The 20,984-nt window shown below is 38.4% G+C and overlaps 1 protein-coding gene, 1 long non-coding RNA gene and 3 other non-coding genes across 5 annotated transcripts; 4 read left to right on the forward strand and 1 right to left on the reverse strand.

Annotated features, from left to right (window-relative positions):
• Positions 1-2,660: 2,660 nt before the first annotated feature.
• On the forward strand, positions 2,661-2,733 carry Trnar-ccu. The gene has a single exon. It is a non-coding gene; the product is annotated as a tRNA-Arg (tRNA).
• A 698-nt stretch (positions 2,734-3,431) lies between these two features.
• On the forward strand, positions 3,432-4,315 carry LOC124342286. The gene is made up of 5 exons (XR_006918754.1): positions 3,432-3,546; positions 3,627-3,733; positions 3,804-3,891; positions 3,956-4,114; positions 4,172-4,315. It is a non-coding gene; the product is annotated as an uncharacterized LOC124342286 (long non-coding RNA).
• A 102-nt stretch (positions 4,316-4,417) lies between these two features.
• On the forward strand, positions 4,418-5,772 carry LOC124341928. The gene is made up of 4 exons (XM_046794884.1): positions 4,418-4,632; positions 4,693-4,821; positions 4,894-5,036; positions 5,124-5,772. Exons 1-4 carry the CDS (start codon positions 4,522-4,524, stop codon positions 5,335-5,337), a joined length of 597 nt encoding a protein of 198 aa, XP_046650840.1. The 5' UTR covers positions 4,418-4,521; the 3' UTR covers positions 5,338-5,772.
• Positions 5,773-7,006: 1,234 nt separating this feature from the next.
• Positions 7,007-7,079, reverse strand: Trnar-ccu. Its single transcript has one exon. It is a non-coding gene; the product is annotated as a tRNA-Arg (tRNA).
• A 1,184-nt stretch (positions 7,080-8,263) lies between these two features.
• On the forward strand, positions 8,264-8,348 carry Trnar-ucu. Its single transcript is given in 2 exon segments — positions 8,264-8,300; positions 8,313-8,348. It is a non-coding gene; the product is annotated as a tRNA-Arg (tRNA).
• Positions 8,349-20,984: the final 12,636 nt, after the last annotated feature.

Consider the following 20,984-nt stretch of genomic DNA (forward strand, 5'->3'; position numbering starts at 1 on the left):
AAATTCGTCTTGAAATTGATTATTTTTAGGAGTTACCCAGATATGCGAATCATATGGGATTCAAGTAATCCATTAGTTGAGGAATACATCCGTGGTTGCGGTCTTTTTCGAGAGCGCTTGCAATATGGGATGTATATCGACTCAGAGCCAGATTATTCGTATATTAACTGCAACGATTTCACACACCCAGGTTATTCAGCCTTATCGCAAGCCACTCAACTTCTTCTAAATGATCTTTGCGAAAAATAATATCCTAGCTATAACATTGGAATAATACAGGCGTTCAATTTTTTTTTTAATACATCTTTTTTAAAACCCATTTAAACTCCCGCCTTTTCTTTTGGTAAGTGAAATCCTATACCACTTGATTAACCCTCGCAACTCGAAAAGTAGCAAAGGAGGGGAGGGGGGTGTAAGAGAAGGTATTTCCTTGGGGATTGATAATATAAAGGGGAAAGAACAATCAAGAGGGATGTGGCTACTGTCAACCATACAACGAGCAGCTGGGGAAGGTCATCATCAAGAAAGGTGAGAGGACAGAGTGGGACCTGCAGCGGCCTCAATGTTTAAAAGTTGTTTATGCGAAACTTGTCTTTTAGTCACTTATCTGAACTGACGTGCCAGTCTTGGTCTCTCTCCAATTCGCCATAACAGAACTTAAAATCCACCAAGAAATTTGAATCTTCAATCCAATAGTGTTATAGAAACGTGTTGTTTTGTTTCGCTCAAAATTTCCAGTAAAATGAAGCTCTCGGTAATTGTAGTGTCTACTATCATTTATTTTGCAATCATCTGTGTCGTTAGCGCATCGCCCCAGATTACCGTCATCGCTCACATGACCAACACACCAAACGCTATTCGCTGGGCTCTGGAACAAGGCGCCAACGGAATCGAAATGGATCTGAAATTTGACGGCACTCGTCCCGTCCAGTTCCACCACGGGGCTCATCCTCATTGTGATTGCACTTGTTTGCTTCAGTTTTTATCGATTCAAGATCACGGATGCAGATCACTAGGCGAGGGCTGTTCCGGCTCCACCAGTGTCGCAGAAATGACGGACTTCCTGGGAAGCTCCGAGATAACATCCTCCCATCTAGCACTCATCTACATCGACGCCAAACTGGAAAAATCCATCCGAAATTACGCCCAAGCTGGAGCCAACGTAGTGCGGATGATTAACGAGAATGTCATTTCACGGGGTTATCGCGGTCAAATTCTTCTGGGTTGCTCGACTATTTCACGAGTTGATTACCTGCGCGGGGCTATTCAGGAAGCACAACATTCCGAATACGTCGATCGCTATTTCTACACAATCGACAGCGAAGGAGATAACGCGGAAAAAGTCTGGGATAGTTCTCTTCAATTGAGCAGCAACAACGTCGTATACACCACCGGGATAACGTCTTGCTTGCCCAACACTTTCTACAAAGCCATCCAGTACAGTCTCGACACGAAGGCTTACGTTTCGGTCGGAATTTGGACCATTGATAAAAAGTCTTCCATGAAAAGTTACGTGAATGCTGGTGTTAATTTCATTTTGACCAACAGACCCAGAGCGGCTGTTGAAGTGATCGGCCGTGATAATATTCCTCCGCCCGGATTGGCTTTCACGCCCAAATCCTTTGACGCTTCGCTGTTGGCACTAAATTCGTTTTTCGAATGCGACTGCAGTTATTTCTATCGGATTTCAGGGGGAGGATGTGCCGTCACCAAGTCTGCCCCACCCGATCACGCTTGTCGGTGCACGTATAAAGGTTTTTGGACTTGCGGCGGCCAGACAACCGAATGTTCCGACACGAACGACCGTCTCTGTCGATTACCGGATGTTTCCAAAGAGGCTTGTTTGTTGGGTGGTGGCGACTGTAGTGGATATTTTTAATTCATTTGCTATTTAGGACCTGTAGAAATAAAGCTCAGATTTAGCAGCTCAGCTTTAAGATTTTTCTAAATTGTGATGCGTGATGTGCTATGGATTATTTAATGCTATCCGCTTATGTCCCTTTTGAGTAGAAATTCGAAGTAAAATTATTATATTTCATATTTGTGTTTAATAAAATAATGCTATATCTCATTTACCTGCGTATTTTTATTAATCTGCTGATGTATTTAATTGTTTTTATGAAATGTTATTTTATATTAGCGCGATGACAAGCTTGCAATACGATTGGACAAAGCCGTATTACAATTGCGTCGATAAACTTAAGCCAGACAATAACTGTTTAAGGTCATTTTGATTTCCCGGTAGAGTTTGGGATGCGGTACCAGAATTTCTTCTTACATCCTGTCGAGCCTATTTCAATCGATTTCAATCACAAATTTGTACCTGTGTTGCACACGGAGTTGTATTCCTCCAAGCTTGGCTGTTTCTTATTCGACTGACGTTTCCTCGTAACTGCGTCAATCTTCTTTTGTGTCGAAAATTTCCCTGTGGAAAGAGAATTACAAAGCTTGCATGATCCAGTATAGCCCCAGTGACACGGAATATGCGTCACCGATAGTGACAGCGCACTTTTCAAACAAATTTTCTTTTTCAATGAAATTTTTTTTTACGGTCGTAATCTTCAAAATTTCTTGGAGTTAACACTTGATAGTTTTATATACTTTACATTATTTATTTTGTGCATTCTTCATTAGTTTACTAGGTGAACACTCCTGAACAAGCCTCTGTGGCCTAATGGATAAGGCACCGGCCTCCTAAGCCGGGGATTGCGAGTTCGAGTCTCGCCAGAGGTAATACAAATAAAATTTTATAAACAACGCTCACGAAGCTGAGCTTTCCACTACGTTAATGAAATATAAGGCGATCGCCGATCGGATAGTGGAATAAAAGCTGAAAGCAGACAGCTAAATCGATTTTAATTGGATTCGAATTTGAATTTTGAAATAATCGAATTCGCTTTGTGTAACTGAATCAGTAAATAAACAGTAGATAGACGAAACCGCCGGCGGTTGAAGGTTATATTGTGCCAATAATTTGAGCTTACCGTTATCTTTCTACCATTTCGATTAACAAAAGAAACATTGTTTGGCGAGAGAAAATAAACACAGCAAACCTAGAGCAAGACCCAATCGCGTTTTTCCTGACTAACTCAAATTAGCAATCTATATTCATAATTGTTCGAGACGACATGGAGAGGAAAGCAATAACCTCTGTTAGCATGCACGACGATGAACACAATAGCGCCCCATACCTGTTTGTTGAGTTAATGGAAAAAACAATTTGTGATGACGAGCTACAGTCAATAGCTCTACAGACTACAGCATATAGCGAGTGTCATGACAATCGGAATACAACGAAATGGAACTCAGTGTTGAGACTATATATAAGTGAGGTGTGCGAATAAAGTGACAAGTATTCTCGGAATATCATCGCGAAGGATGACCACCAAGAAAACGTTCTTGCGCTTTCGTTTACTATTACTATGTTTGTATTTTAGATTTTTTGTCATCACTAATTGTTTCAATCCAGCGGAAGAAGGCAACATCCCGCCTAAGATATTCCGCAGCAGTTTACAAGGGAAGGAGCTCAGGATCGTCACCGGCCACGTAATAAGACAAAATTAAATAATAATAAGGCGATGTAAAGATGTATGACTCATAGCAAAAATGTTTCGATGTAATTTCAGTTTCCACCAGTGATTTCCATTTTACGGAATTCCTCCGGCCACATCATTGGGTATTCAGATCAACTGTACCTTCAATTTCTTTACTTGGCTAAGAAATTAAAGTTCACGTGAGTATATAACATTTCTTTCGGGGGATAAATTTGTCGAAAACGATCGATACTCAAACGTTTATTACAGTTATAAAATATTCCCTGCCGCTGAGAATACCAACGGAGTCAAAATCAATGGATCCTGGAACGGAATAATCGGAGCTCTAACCAAAGGCGTACGTAGCCATCTTTCATGTTGCATAGCTTACCTGGTGGCTATCGCTTTTGTCATTTTCGCAGGAAGCTGATTTCGGTTTAGTCCCAGTAGCCGTTTCGCTGGAGCGGTACGAAGCTATAGAGTTCTGCGGTAGAGTAGGAGGAGACTATACGGGCATTCTAATTAAATATCCCGAGGGTAGAATTTCATTCACTAGCGCATTCGACGTTTTCTCTACAGGAGTAATAAATTCTACGAAATTTTTAATCTTTCAAAAATTAACATTTACGAATGTCTAGATATGGATCGGATGGATTATTTCCGGAGTTGTGGTCGTTGCAGTTTCCACTGTTCTGGCTTACTTTTCAAAAAGATTGGGTATTAGAGTTGGAGAAAATAAGGCTACAAGTATTGGGTGGTACTTGTATGGTACCATCCTTTCCCAAGGTTACATGTTCATATTGAATCGACAGGCCGTGCAGCATTGTCTGCCATTATAACAATTAAATTGTCTTAACTTAAATATTTTTTGGTTGAAGGTAGCAACTTCCCAACAAACCAATTCAAACAGCAGAAACTTCTCGCTGCTGTCTGGTGTTTCGTGGCTTTTGTCTTCGTCAACATCTACAATTCCACTTTGACTTCATACATGTCAGTGAGATACCAAAAACCTGTTGTTAATTCATTTCATGATTTGGCGGCCATCCCGTCCTACCAGGCGACTATACTAACTGGATCCATCCAAGATATGGACTTGCTGGTCAGTTTAACTGGTTGTTTTGTCATAAATTACTTATTTAGAAAATTATTCATGTTGCAGGAAACAAATCTCGAGTATATGAAAGTCATCTACGAAAAAATCAAGAAATGCTCATCGGATTGCAGGAAATTCACCTTTCAGGAAATGGTTAATCCTGTTGTACAGAAGGACAACTACGTTTCGATAATAGTAAACATAAATTTTCTATAACAAAAATATTGTATTTTTTTTAAATTTACATTTCGCAATTTTCGTCATCAGCCATGGAGAGTTGGCAATTCGTATTTGGAAAAATACAACGCGAAAAAATGCCAATTAGCTATGGCGTACGAAAGAACTTCGTGGAAGCCCATGTTTTTTGCAGTCCCAAAGTCCAGTCCGTACATTGAGGAAATTAATCGAGAGTAATACTTTCTATTTAATTGCTTTATTATTACTCATAAACAGGTGTTTTAAGTGTATAATTAATTCCTGTTCTATCGTTGATTCAGGGCCATGTGGTTCATAGATGTGGGACTTAACATGTATAACAAGACACCCAAAAAACTGTGCCAGTTGAATTACAACAGTAACGGCGTGTCGAGCAAGACATTTAGCAGCCGTATGATATTGGAGCAGTTCTACTTACCATTCCTCATTCTTTTCGGTGGCTACTTTTTGGCTTTTATTCAGTTCTGTCGGGAAAAGCTATACCCAATTCGTTAATGGTATCCAATTAGTTATAACTGAGGAATATTCTTTAAAAAAAAACTCGAGTTTAGGTTATAATCATAGTATACACGACGCAATTTATTAAATACACGAGCAAGCTGACGGAAACGGTTTTACATCATGTAATGAAGTATAAAACTTGTTTCATTTTACTCGATTAGAGCTTATTGTATTATTTATAGTTGAAACATCTGAAATATCGTCCGGATTAGAATTTACGTTATAAAACACTATTACCACTGCAGATTTTATAACTCGAACATTAATATTCGTGATTTATTTATTTGTCTAACTCCGTGTCTCTCTAAGATTCCTTGTTGATCACCTTGCGAGATTGGCGTTTGATTAATAAAAATAACACCTTATATTGTTTGGGTTTTACCGAGTCCAATGGATGCAAGATATCCTTTCAAAATGATCTAATTACGGTACCCGTCTCTACCAGGTCTCTACCCATGTCCACAATTGTTTTAATGACTGAAAATGATCTTTGCGTCTTTATGAACCATATACAGAAAAATACATGTAGGCGCCCACTGTATAGAGTGATCTCTCTCTCTATTCTCTATCTCAAATTTAAAAAATGTTTCTATTCCTCGTTGAAATGGGGAGATTTACTATCACAAGGTCTCATATATCCAACGAAGTATGGCCGTTTATTGTTCCCCTACTAGCGTGCCTTTTCCCCCCCAGGAAAAACTTTCACTTTCTTTGCCCTCACCTTAGCCCCCCCCCCCCCCCCCCCCCCTTTACTTTTTTTTTGAAAACAGAAACGGCCTGGCAACAAGCACTGTGGGCCTAAATTCATTGTTTAGTTTACAGATAGTAGGCTGCGGTTGACGTGGCTGGCTCAGGACTCAGGAGTGTGTAGCTCTACTCATTTGGAAAAAAAAAAAAAAAAAAAAAAAGCTTCACTCTTGTTCTTTTTCCGTATTTCATTCGACAAAATAATTTAGACCATATACATACGATCGCGATGGGAAATACGCAAAGATTACCTTGATGGATACTATCGCCTATGAAGTGAATTCTTTTTCCAACAGTCTGGAGCAATTTGCGCATGTTCGTCTCAAATAAACGGACAACTCGTCATCATACTAAGTCGGTCTCAAATAAGAAAACTGTGGAGAACTGTTCGGTTGTACATTTGATACATCTGGTGGGACTGAAACTCGCAACCGCAATCCCCGGCAGATCCCCTGTATAGCAGGCCCGCTTCCTTATCCATTAGACCATAGAGGCGGCGATTGATATAAAGTTTGCAATTTTTAAGTGGAATTTTTTTTCTTAACTAACTACATTTAAGCGCTGATGATGTACTTAGATTATTTTGAAAAGTCTTGATTGAAGTAAAGTCGGGCTTGAATTTTCAGATTTATTTCATCCACTTTATATTTTTTAACAATAAGATATAAAAATATATAAATATTTTTAGATTCGAGAATTCTATCGTACATTTAAAAAATCAATCACTCTTTTAAAAATTAAATGAAATTGCTTCATGGTTTTTCTTCGCTCATTAAAGGACTGATTTTGCTACTTTAAAAATGCTACTCATCTTAAATAAGCGTTGAAAAATTAAAGAATCGATAAATTTATCCGAGTCAGCCTGATTAGATAAAAACCGTTCAAGTCTGTACAACATTAAAAATATTAAATATTGTACCTCTGGCGAGACTCGAACTCGCAATCCCCGGCTTAGGAGGCCGGTGCCTTATCCATTAGGCCACAGAGGCGTCTATCTGTCCCATTGATTTATTCATTTAATTAAAAAAAACAGCTAATTCTGATTTTGATTCATTTTCCCTACCAAGAAAATTCAGTCGTATAATGAAATAGGAGAAAATTAAATTTCTAGTGACGAAGAACATCGTCCGCCATCGCATATACATTATGCTGGAAAACTGTAGTGCGACTTTCACTCTTCCCGTACAAGGCGGACCGGTTTGCTGCAGGCAATTAATTGTGTAATTCCTATACTGAGCCGAATAACTTAGTCTGTAGAATATCTAGCTATTGAGACTAAGCTGTTATTTTTTAAAAAGTGAAAAATGTATGTACAAAAAGTGCTGGACAGGAAATAGGAGTAGGGAAATAATACATCCGTGTAACTTGATCTGAAAGATAAATAACGCGCGGCCTAGCGAGCAAAGCGCTATGGTGGAAATGCGCAAGTGGGATTCGTTGAACTCGCTGAATGGATAGCCATGGGCAAATCTCATTAACCTAGATCCTATTAAAATATTCGATTCAAATTTAAAATTTGTGCTTGACATTAGACAACTACTCACAAAAGCTTACGCTATTCCGAAACAATTGAAAAATCCTGATCACTTGCGACGGAAATTATCCAGCAATGGCATTGGTCCTTTATTTGTTCGTTTGACACTATTCATTAGATTATTATTCAGGACATATGTTACCTAAACACGCCTTAACAATTAAAATTAAGAAAGATTGCACTTTGTAAAAGATGAAAGTGTAGCCATGACAACGTCCATGAAATCAAAACCAGTTAAAGCTGATAATGCCGCACCTGGATATAACTCAGAACATACTGTTCAAACAATCACCTGTATTTGTACTGTTGTTTCCGTAGATTACCTAATTATGGCATGGAAATGTATAAAGTTATTTGTACTTTTCTCTCTGAAATCTCTGTCTGATTTCACTTTTTCTTAGATGAAGTAGGCTACTAAAGGGAAATACAATATAGTCTAGACTTGCAGCGGACTTGTATAGTAAAATAAAGTCCAAAACGATTTTCGTTTTAATTGAATAATTGGCATCAAAAGTATAATGTCGAAAGGTCGAAAGGACTTTTTTACGGACGAAAAGTTTTTTTCTTTCTACAAGTCTTCTTCTTTTTTCGGTTCAGTCGTTCTAACGGTATATATACAAGACTATACTTTCTGTACATGTTCGTGTGGCCTAATGGATAAGGCGTCGGACTTCTACACATGAAGGCGATCCGAAAATTGCGGGTTCGAGTCCCGCCTCGAATACTTCTTTTATGAACCATTTTTTCAAAGTTTTTTAAACACAGTTTTGACTTAAAGATATATATCTTGAAACGCATAAATTTTTAAAACTTACTTTACTGTTATGATAAAATTTTCATATTTGGTAAATCTAAGCAATTAATTATTTCTAAAAAAATATTTTCGCCCGAAAAGGAACTTGAACCCTTAATCTCAGGATAAAAAAGTCTAGTATCATTTAATCTGTTTAAGAAAATATTGTCGTCACCATCAAGGCATGGATCAAGAATGGTAAAAATGGAAAGAAAAAAAATTTCGAGCTGAAATGGTTTTCTAGTTTTGGTCCTAATGGCAGTATTCGTAGCAACTAGCAAGACTATTCCAATTTACGCTACTACTGCTACGCCAATGAAAAATATGGACACCATTTCGAAAATTGTGCAGCCGTTTATTGTTAAGACAGCCTAATGAATAAACGTGAATAAATCACCGGCCTACTATACAGAGGATTGTGTCTCGTCATAAAACAGGTATACCAAATCATAGCATTGCAATTTCTGTAGAGAATTAATGAGGCTGAAGCGGGTAACTGCAACAATTTTTCTTAGTTTTTCAAGGGTCATTTAATATGAATAGCTAAAAGTAATAAAATAAAAATACAGTCCCCTCCATAAGTATGGGATCACCCCGCGCCGTTCCATAAGGCGGCGTGTATTTTTCATATGGGTTTTTCGGGTGGTAAAAATCGAAAAAATGACATAAATTCACCAAACTTGGGATTTATGTCATTTTTTTAGGCCTGGACAAGTGGCGCCCAAAGTATCGGATCACTCCGACGCCACCCGTGTTGTCTTATGGCGCAAATGGGCTTTTAATATTGCTTTTTATATATTTAATTTTTAAGAAGGAATTTTTATATTCAAACCCTTTTTACATTTCCCTTTTATAATTTAACTGTAAGATTTCCATTATGATCGGAACCATTTCCGAATTTTCCCAGATTTATTAATTTCCCCAGTTGCTAAAATAAGAGACTACAGAAGAGTTCATTTAGGGTTTGCAACCTCTATCGCCTGGCGTAGGCCGGAAAATTAGTGTCGTTTCTATACGCCCCTTAAGTAAAAAAAGGAAGCAGAGCGAGAGCGCCAGTGGTGTATAGAAACGACACTAATTTTCCGGCCTACGCCAGGCGATAGAGGTTGCAAACCCTAAATGAACTCTTCTGTAGTCTCTTATTTTAGCAACTGGGGAAATTAATAAAATCTGGGAAAATTCGGAAATGGTTCCGATCATAATGGAAATCTTACAGTTAATATTTAAAAGGGAAATGTAAAAAGGGTTTGAATATAAAAATTCCTTCTTAAAAATTAAATATATGTAAAGCAATATGAAAAGCCCATTTGCGCCATAAGACAACACGGGTAGCGTCGGAGTGATCCGATACTTTTGGCGCCACTTGTCCAGGCCTAAAAAATTGGGGAAAAAATCTGAAAAAAATTCAGACAATAGAAAAGACGCAAAATGACATAAATCCCAAGTTTGGTGAATTTATGTCATTTTTTCGATTTTTACCACCCGAAAAACCCATATGAAAAATACACGCCGCCTTATCGAACGGCGCGGGGTGATCCCATACTTATGGAGGGGACTGTACATCAATTGGAAATATTAATTGCAGACTTTTCAGCAAATCGTCGCGTTTTCTGTATAAAAGCCTATTGGATAAAACACTGGCCTCCTGACTGCCAGGGGGTATTGTTGGAAAAAGAATTCACTTCAGCATAGGCAAAGGCAATAGCAATAGTATCCATAAACGTAATCCTTGCGTAATTCCCATCGCGATTGCACCGTCGACATTACTTTTGTAGACGAATACAACATAGGGAGAAACAACACGAATAGAAGCTGTAAAAAAAAAACGTTATGGCACGTTTTTAGTGCCATATGTAGCACCTCAACCCAGCACCTCAACCCTCAACCCTCAATCTCAATCTCAACCCAGCACCTGGCTATTTTCCGGCGCTATTTTTTCAAACAATTTTGTCAAGCTATGCTGACACCTAGCGGAAGGAGAATCCGCTAGATGTCCGCGATGTTGTCGCTTATGTCTTGCAGATGTTGTCGTCGTTGTCGTTCACGAACTTGGATAGACCGAAATCAGTAATCTATAATTAAAAAAAGAAAAAAACATTACATTACGTTAAAAAACAATTCTATTGAAGTCTAGTACCTTTAAGAGTGCATTCTTGCTTTGACTAGACAACATTTTAACATTTTGCAGTGGATTATTCAAGTTGCCCCTCGTGAATAAAAAATTCCCGCAAATCGCCTCTACTCATCAGTTCTAACATTAGGTAGATGGAATTGCGCTTACAGATGCTGGCTTCCAACTAATGATGTGAAATATTAATAGATTGGTCAATATGTACTAGTAAAAAAATTACGAAAAAAGTAACTTTACAACACCAGGATGATTTAGCATTCTTAACAAATCTAACTTATTATTTAGTTTCTCGACGAGTTTTTTTTTTGGAAATCGGTTAAATTCTGAGATTCCCTGGTCAGGCATTTAATGGCATTTTTCCTGTTGGTTGTTTTGTTCACAACCACACTTCGTGGTTGTTTGTTGACAACCACACTTCGCCATATGAACTGCAATAATAACATTTGTTAATAAAAAGTAAATTTGTGCATAAAAGAAAATCTTACCCTTTTCCAAGTTTGTGAACAATAAAAAAATCACGATTCAGTTCTGTTGGAAAGTTGGTATCGACATGATTTGAGTCTAGGAATGTGAACTGTACTGACAGGCATGATTTGTCATCATTTGTATGATATTTGTTGTGATAAACTGGTTAATTGATTATGTACTGTTTCTTCAGATACTTTTCTTTTTCACACACCGTTCTAGAACTAGAAAGGGAATCAAGCGAACGAAAATCTATCAATTTGTTGCAGATGAAAAGTTGGATATGTTATAGTCATCGGGGCCTTTTATAGTTTTAATATTGCAACAAAGCAATATTGGCTTCAATGTTGGACGAAAACAAGAATCTTTGGATGATAAGCTAGTGCAAAAGTTTTTTGTTTTGCACATTGCCCATGCCCACGAAAACGAGCATGTGGATAATAAGCTCCTGCCAAAGATTTTCTAGTTTTGCCCATCCTACTGACAAGTCTTGCTAAGACACAGCGCCAATTATATAACAAAACTATATAGCCTCGCCAATTGAATAATTGACCTTGACGTTCCACAAGCAGACGGCCTATAAAAAATAACACTGTCATCTGTTAGTGGATCGAGCTTTAAATACAACCAGGGTGTCTATACAAAAAATCTCCCGAATAGGAAAATTTGAGTCTCCAAATATTACATATGTGAGAAAGAAAAAGTTTTCCTTTAAATTAGAATCAATCGTATCTTCTAATTTCAGAAGCGAACTTTTTCTTCAATTTTAAAAGTTTTCCCTTTTTCCCCCTTTTTGTTACCGATTTCCCCGTAAATAAAGTTGATAGTTAAAAAAATTAGTTAACTCCCATTTAAAAGTAATTCTACGTCGAATGGGATAAGTCACGTTGGGATCCGAGCATCATGAGAGCGTCTCACGGTCCAAAAACCTGTTTTCGACACCCCTCGCCCAATTCCTCGGGGACATCTAAGCTTAATAGTATTTGGAGGGTTGCCAGAAATTTTTCTTCTTCAAATATCTCATTCTTCAAGCGCAGTAAGCCTTCATTGCGTAAAATATCTTCAGAATTTTGGTTTAGCTTTTATTAATTTTTTCCAAAAGGGAAACGTCCCAAGCACGTCCGACTCCACAGTACATTTCATTTTGATGGTCCTGGGTCGTCTTAGATTTGTTATAACCAAACAAATCCACACCGTAACTTCCAGTTAATGAAAATGAAAACGTTGCAAGCACGTCAAAGCAGTACATTTCATTTTGCTGATCGCGGATCGTATTTTAAAAATATTTTGTTATCAAACAAATCCACATAGTAACTTCCAGTTAATTTAGTGAATCATCATTCATTACTTCCTCGTTATATTTCATGACAATTGCTCATTGGAATCCTTTAAAAGAAGTAATTTCCTGATTTCCTGACCATTAGTTATTGATCAATCATCGCCAATTTTTTCTCGATTATTTGTAACGTTTCAAATTTAGTATACAAGCTTACTTTGAGCTTAATAAAATAATTTGTTTTCCATCTAAAGGTTACAATTATTTTGCCAAAAAAAATATTAATGCTGTTTATAGCGCTGCGGAACAAAATTTCTGTCCTGTCTTAAGATTTTTTTACGGGTAATAAAAACTAAATCTTCATCATTTTTTCAATAATGTTCACCTTTGCCTAGCATCAACTTAACAATATAACATGAATTACAAGCATCCTTATTAAATTACCTTTTCTACTAAAAAATCATATTCTACAATCAAAAGAGGCAGCCTTCCCGAAAAAATGAATTTTTTATCTTTCACTTTTTTTTAAGTTGTGGGATTGACAATCGACGTGGATTCTATTTTCTGTTTCGTTTCAGTTAAAATTGTGATTGAAAATACCGTGTTTTGCTCTATCTCTTCTAAGAGGGCCAGAAAAAGCAATTTTTACCCATCTTTCGGTTGAATCAACATATTTCAAACAACCATTCATTTACCTCTCAAAACCACCCCAGACGAAATCTGACGTCTTCCCTATTTACTACTTCCAAATGCCATCTACCTAACAAAAATGGACTTTCCTGCTTTTGTGCTCGAGTTACTCGCTGTCAGCGACTACGGTACAGGATTCCTGATTTAGATATCGTCTATTGACGTTCGGTTTACATCACCACAGTAACTAATCAAATGGCACCATAAATTACAGATTCCATTTGCTCAACTACAGGGCAAAATGTAAAGGAACAAGGTCCAGCTTACAATCCATAGCTGGCCAAGAGAATTTCTGTATTACTCTCTCGACCAACTACAGAAAGTTGACAGAAGAAGAAACGTTGCATGGCCAGCCTTTTCAATGAAATATGAATGAAATATGTTTTGTTCTTAGAATCTGTGTATTACCTTGATTGTAATGGGGAAAAAGAATTGGAACGAGAGAAGGTGAAAGTGCGACTTCACTACAGTAGAGTAGGGAGAAAAAAGAGAGAGGAACTAGACTTCTTTTTCTGTATATGAAGACACAAGACAAACTTTGATAGGACATATAGTAAATAGTACACACACAAACGTCTACAGACAAAATTAGGTCAAAGTGATGGTTAAAAACAACAATATGAAGGCAAATTATGAAGGCAAATTAATTTAAACAAGGGTAATCTCAAGGCCTTTAAACCTTTGGAAGAAAATTATTTAAGTTCAAAGGGGCGTAAATTGAGATTTCAGGGTAAGCGTGTGATTGGCATTGATTGGGATTTCAGGGGGAATGTGCAAAGAATTCCAGGGGAAGCGGTTTCCCGAAAAAAGACAACTTAACCCCATGAAACGAAGTGGCCTATCGCCTATCCGGAAATTCGCGTAAGCAGCAAGGTATCGGATCATTTACTTAAATAGATTGTTTCTATTTTCATAAAGGATATATTAATTTTAAAGTGTGGTGTTTATGGTGGGTCGGAAAAATTTTAAGTAATCCACTTTTTTAGAAATTTTTGAAGTGGTTTTACTTCACAAGAAAACTTATATCCATAGTCAAAATAGAAAAAAAAATTAATACAAAATAAACTTAACTAAATTCAGTTTTTCTGGATAGTGATATCCATTAGTATTTACAACTATTGGCTATTATTAGGTAGCCAAAAAATCACATTGCTTTTTTTACTTGATTTCTTGTTTGTTCAGTTTTCAAAGAGCACGAAGTAATACTAAAGGAGTAAGGCAGTTTGCCATTAGTAAGCGTTTGCTAGTGTTACGGAACGGAGATAAATAATTAAAGGGGGAATTATCCGACACAACTTAACTAACTGTATTTAAAAAGACAAGGACAAACGAGAAAGACAAGTTTAAACAATAAGACGACACAAAACGTACCCTTATGAGAGACCAAAACCCAGTCTTAATACCAGACTGTAACAGAGAATACCCAGTCTCAATACCAGACTGTAACAGAGAATACCCAGTCTCAATACCAAACTGTAACAGAACTAATAACTCAATGGACCCCAAGGAGACCTTATATTATTGAAGCTACTGACGTTCCAGAGTTACGCCTCTTACGGACGTTCAGGAATTGCGCATCATAACACTAGGTAGTGCTTACTGCTTTATTCTTACTCCACACTCTTTGCACTCTTGCACATCTGTTTCACCACTATGTGCATCTTCGAAAATGCTAAATTTGATTTATTTCATTAGGTAAACAATTCAAATCAACAAGGGACAAATACGCCAGCAAATAATATTTTGATAATGCAAAATGAAAATTGTGTATGATATCTTTTACGTGATAAACCGGCTCCGTGGATTTTTCGTTCACTGCACAACAACTAGCTTCATTCAGACATTCTAGATTGTACTAAACAAATTAACGATATAATTCCTCAAAGGCACACTCGCAACCTGGTAAACATAATTTTCAACACGTAGCGACCGAGAAAAGATTGCTTAGAATCCACGAACTTAACGATTTGAAATAAAATATTAAGCGTTACCATTTGGTATACACGTCAAACGTGAAAAGATCTTATTCGGATACTATAAATTTTGAAATAGTACAACCAATGGGAACAAATCAGTCAAGGGGACAAAAGGTTTGATAAAGAGAATTTGGAGTTATATTTAAGAAAAAATAAAGTGACTTGAGAAAATAACGTCACTGCTGAGTTCAAAACTTGACAAAACGAGCAAATTTCTAAAAAAGAGTCACGAATTTCAAATCGAGGCTTTATGTCATCACAGTTGGTTATTAGTAGGTCAGGTACGCATTCGTGCATTTACACAGGAGGGATCGTCGCACGAAATCATATCCGCTGTTCCACCGCTTGCAGTATTTTGACACTATGCATGAATATTTTCTTCGTCTTCGTCTTCCACTGAGTACAAAACACTTTAAACGTCCAATAACGTTGGTAAAAAAATATGATTAAATTTTAAGTTCGATAAGGAAACAATACTTGCCTGTAGCGCCTTCGCTTTGTTTCGATCACCAGTCTCCTATATTCAGCTCAATCAACTCTCCGCGTCGAGTCTACTGTCGTGTCATTGACGGAAAATCCTCCAGTTTAGGCCAACCGATTCTTAGATGGAGAGTAATTGTAATCGGAGTATTCTTTATTGTTATAACGGCTCGTGCTATGAGTTCTGCATGTAGACGGCACGTTTGCAACAGGACAAATAGAGCTGCCACGCTGGAAAAATTGGGGCTGGTTCAATTTGGGTTGAGAACAAAACTATGGGTTCCTGGCCGGCGACACATTAAAAAAACCTTTTTCATGAGATGACTGAAATTGTGAGAATCTACTTCTTCCGACGATCTAGCCGTAGCGTCAAGAGCTGAAGAGTCGTAATTGTTGTGACAGCTAGCGCATGAGTTCCAAATGTAGACGGCACGTTGGGGAACAGGAAAAGTACAGCTGCCATGCCAGCTGAAATTGTGGAGCCTGACGGGCATGGGATGCATTTTCACTGAATTTGGTGAAGCTGACAGGGGCGTATGCGTTCCCACCTTTCGCGGTCATTAGGGATTGCTTGCGTGAAAGCGGAGAGGGAAGAAGCATTAATTTTGTTGATCTGCCCACTTTGGCCGGCTCAGCCGTGGTTACCAACGCTGATGAGCATGGCATGCGATACCCCTCGGGTCCTTAGGCCAAGCCAAAGGCTTCTGAAGTCGGTCAAGGAGGAGCGAACCCATTATGCAGCGTCCCCGGCTTCCAGTTAGTCTCCTGGAAGGTGTCAGGGTGGTCTATGGATAGCAGGGTTTTTCGTGAGAGGTGGTCGAGCTATTCGTGGGGGCCATAATGGCAAATACGACCAGCGTGTACGATAGTGCCTGGCGAACTTGGTCAGATTAGTGTATGGGAAGGGGTTCAGATCCAACGTCTAATGATTGAATCGTGATAGAAGCTATTTTGTCGGAACAATTCAGATCAAAATCATACAGTACAGTCAATATCAATAGATCCGCCCTGTCCTTCACAATAGAAAGGCTAGAAGGCTTCCAAGTGGGCCAACACACAAAAATGTTATTGTTAATGAAAGGAATTTATAATAAGAAACCACAAGCGGCCAAGTATGACTCCGTTTGGGATGTTGATACAGTTCTGTCATACGGCAAAAGCAAAGAAAATGCGTCTCTCTCACTATGCGCAGCATTGGCGTCAAAATTAGAGACTTTCTTGGCTCCGGCCAATTTGTTTCGAGCGTCGGACTTGGCTTCAGTAAATTTATTAGTATTCGCGGGAAATAGGATCTCCTTCGCTCTCAGAAGACTCCGCAAGGCCCAGTAATCAGGGTCAATGCAGTCCTTTTCATTGCGACTGATGACTGTATGACGAGCTACTGAACCCGGTTGCGTGCCTACGAGCGTATATAATGAAACCAGAGGTGTTCAGGGGTCCTCATAACGAAGGCTTGCTGTTCATCAGCTCGGTGGGTAAGTGCAATCTGGTCAAGCGCTTTAGGGCATTGGGCTTCAACGTACACCTTCAGGAGGCTCTATCATCGTGAAGTAGTGACGGACCCATCACTGGTCGGAATCGTCCTTCAGCCAAATGGAAACAGCAGCAAAAATGGGTATATTGAATTTGCTCCCGTTTTCTATAAATAAACAGCAGATGTGGCCGAGTGGTTAAGGCGACTGACCGGAAATATGTCTCCCACAGCGAGCGTAGGTTCGAATCCTACCATATGCGGTTTAACAAATCATTTTTGACATGACAGGTTAGGCAGAAATAAATACAAATTTTATTAACCTTCAAAATCTCAGTTGGTAGAGCGGTGGACTGTACGATCTACGAAATTGATATTGGTAGGTTACTGGTTCAACTCCGGTTCGATGGATTTTTTCATCCTATTTTACCCGGTAGAAATTTTCTACAAAATAACTGAACGTGCCAGGGATCAAACTTAGTATCTCCTGCTCTGTAGGCAGGCGCCTTATCCATTGGGCCACACGTCCTGGACCCAGTTTAAGATTTTCTTCTTTGAAATCTCCATACCTAGTTTTTTCCGGATTCCAGGGATGAATTTTGGGGTATGAAACTTTCAACTCAATGGGCCCTAATATTGAAAAGATAAGTGGATGATGGTTCACTGTTAATTTGGATTTACCCCCTGTTCTTCTAATTCTATTTAATCCAAAAAGTATTCCATGAATATTCCATGAAGTCAAATCTACAATTAAGCATTGTTAGTAGGAATTTTTTACAAAACGAAAAACGTTCCAGGGATTGAACCTGGAATCCCCTTCTCCATAAGCAGGCGCCTTATCCATTTAACCACACATCCTGTCCCTTAAGCAAGATTATCTTTTTTGAAATCTCCATACCTAGTTTCTCCGGATCCCAGGGATGAATTTAGGGGTATGAACTTTTCAATTCAATAGGCTTTCAATATAGACAAGATTATTGGATGAGGGCTGACGGTTTGCATTAAACTTGGATTTACTCCTGCTCTTGTAATCCTGTTTCATCATGTGTATTCCGTGCATATTCCTTGAAGTCAGTAACCCGATTAAGTTTAATGGTAGGAATTTTCTACAAAACGACTGAACGTGCCATTGATCGAACCTGGAATCTCCTACTCCGTAGGCATGCGCCTTATCCATTGAGCCACACGTCCTGTGCCCAAATTAAGATTTTCTTCTTTGAAATCTCCATACCTAGTTTCTGCTGATCCCAGGGATGAATTTTGGGGTATGAAACTTTCAACTCAATGATGGGCTCTCATTTTGACAAGATTAGTGGATGATGGTTCACTATTAATTTTGATTTACCCCCTGTTCTTCTAATTCTGTTTAATCATGTGTATTTCATGAGTATTCCATGAAATCAGTGCTACGATTAAGCATTATTGGTAGGAATTTTCTACAAAACGACTGGGGGGCTCCTCCCCCAAAAGCTTATTCTTTAATTATATATGGATGATATGAAATATAATAATAATTGGGATAGCATGGCCGAGTGTTCTAAGGCGCTGCGTTTAGGTCACAGTCCAGTTCTTTAGGTGAGGGTTCGAATCCGTTTTCTGACACAAATAAACCATTTTATTTACAACACTACGTTTAACTAATCCACTCAGAAGAGAATATAGGAAGGATTAAAAACCTATTTTGGCTAAACAAATAGTAGATTGGTTAAGGCGACTGACTAGACATCACTGATATCACATCAGTTTCCCAAGAACAGGACGGGAAGAAAATGAAAATATCTACCCATCGATTAGCATGTTCTCAGGAATGGTGATGCTAGAGAAGTTCGGCACATCTTTACGCTGCAATTCTTTAGCCATCCTTGAGGCATTTTTCGGCTCAATGAAAATTAATTGGTTTGTCGGCAAGTGGCTCGAGCAATGTTGCATTGCAGGGAGCAATTCTTCAGTAAAGCAAAGATTTGTGGACGGCATTGAAACTCCTTGAACAAGCAATTTATTTTCTCCTGTCCTCGTTTTTTTACTTAGAATGAGAAATCATGAGAATTAATAAAGGACAATTGAAATTGTTTTCAAAAAGTTAAATACGAATTGGTGAGAGTGGTTTCATTTATCTGATAAAGCGCCATACAGCAGTTTGCTGTAATTTTGTTTCGTTGTTCATGACACGCTCTCAGATGATGGTGTACTGCTGGGTAATTTTGGCGAATCTAGAAACGTAGGGATTTTTCTCTCCTGATACAATTTTGATGCAGAGACGGGAGCATATTGCTTCCACTAGATGGCTCTTTCCTGGCAATAAATGGGAAGGGGCGCCTCCGGATAGAAAACACCGTTTCATATTTTCCACGTTGACATGGCTACTACTCGGTTCCTCTTTGAAACGTTCAAAACGACCATTTGAAGGTTTTTAAGTTTTGTCAAATTGAAGCGGCCGTTTGTCATACTCTAATAGATCTTTGTACAGACGAACCACATCATCCAATTCCGATTGTTTAAGACATAGTCCGGAATTTCTATTCACCGATGCCAAAGCAAGTTTGTCCAGTTCAACATTAGTTTGAGCCATTAGCGAAACAGTTGTGGGCTAAGGCGGCAGCGGTAATCAAAGTTTGGCGGATTTCATGTGGCATCAATTGGCCGAAATTTAAATTTTCACCTGAAATAAAATAAAATTCAATCGCCTTTGAATTTCAAGTATAATTTAAACAATACCTGGTTTTCTAATTAACTGGATCACGTTGAAAAGACACTGTTCGACAACATTAGACATGGTAGCCACAAAATCGACATCGGGACGAATGCTGGCTTCGGCCTAAAACCACAGAACTTTTTAGTCAACACATGAAATGTAAAATATATCAATCGTGTCTCACGGCAACTGTCTGGAATGAGGGCAAGGCTTGTTTGACAAATGTCATGACCGCCTGTTGGATGGAAGGGTCTGAAAAATCATCACCGGAAGGTAAGATTCTTTGACGGGCGAAATTTCTCAAATTATCTCTCATTCCATTCAAAGCCTCAGGCATTCCGTAAAATCTACCCTCCATGTCCTAGAATGGCATTATAATGTCCACCTGTTAAGTAAAACATGAATTAGTGGGTGAATTTAAATCAAAACTGAATGAAATTTACCTGTGTGGATATTACATCCTGAAGAAAATTAATCAACAAGACGATGGACAATACTGGATTGAGGCTATTGGGAAAGTGATGGATTGATTCGGCCACGGTGGTCGGAACCGCTGGCGTTTCATTTTGGACATGGGGAATGATTGACTCCGGGAAGATGTTGTGTTGCTGACGTGGAAATAACAACCACTGGGTGTTGTCTGGCTCGCTCAATGTCGGTTCTAGATGAAGATGAGCGGGTGAATTGTCAAACATGACACGGTAAATAGTCATCGAATTCGCCGAAAGTTGTTGGAGAGTGCCCGCGAGAAGCCTGGCGATCTTCCTGTCCTCCATCAACCAGCCAACCATGACATGTCGGATTTGTAGTTGGGGGAACTGATGGATTAGCAGCAGTGACTGCATTTTTTTTTGCAACAATTTTTTTGCGATTGCCTTTGGGCAATTGTGTAGGATTAGGAGAATCGGGAGGAATGGCGGTCGCTGTGGCCAACATAACAGTTTCCGTCATTTCTTCATTTTCTTCCTTTCTTCTTCCATCTACATTTCCGCTGTACGCTGGACTATTCTGTTTGTTCAAAAAAATATTAGAAAAATATTCGAGAAAGGTCTATAAACACGGAAACAAAAAATTAATAAAATACCAGACATACTTGTACTTCATCAACGTACAATTCCACTTTTTTTTATACTCATGGTATCTTTTGTTTTTAATGTGTGCAGAATAATGCGGCAAATACCGACTAATACTGACAAAAAATCAGTCTGTTTGTTTTCTTATCACCATCTTCTTTCATTTTCGAAATTTTGGCTACTTTGAATGGAGGATCGTTGTTATTGGTCAATTCTTGATCTAAATCTTTTAATTGATCTAAACAAAAAAGAAATTTACAGCCTTGAAAAAATATAGTGGTGTTTTATAGTGGTTTAAATATTGAAATTGTTG

This window comes from Daphnia pulicaria, chromosome 6 (genome assembly GCF_021234035.1).
Source record: "Daphnia pulicaria isolate SC F1-1A chromosome 6, SC_F0-13Bv2, whole genome shotgun sequence".
NCBI lineage: Eukaryota > Metazoa > Arthropoda > Branchiopoda > Diplostraca > Daphniidae > Daphnia > Daphnia pulicaria.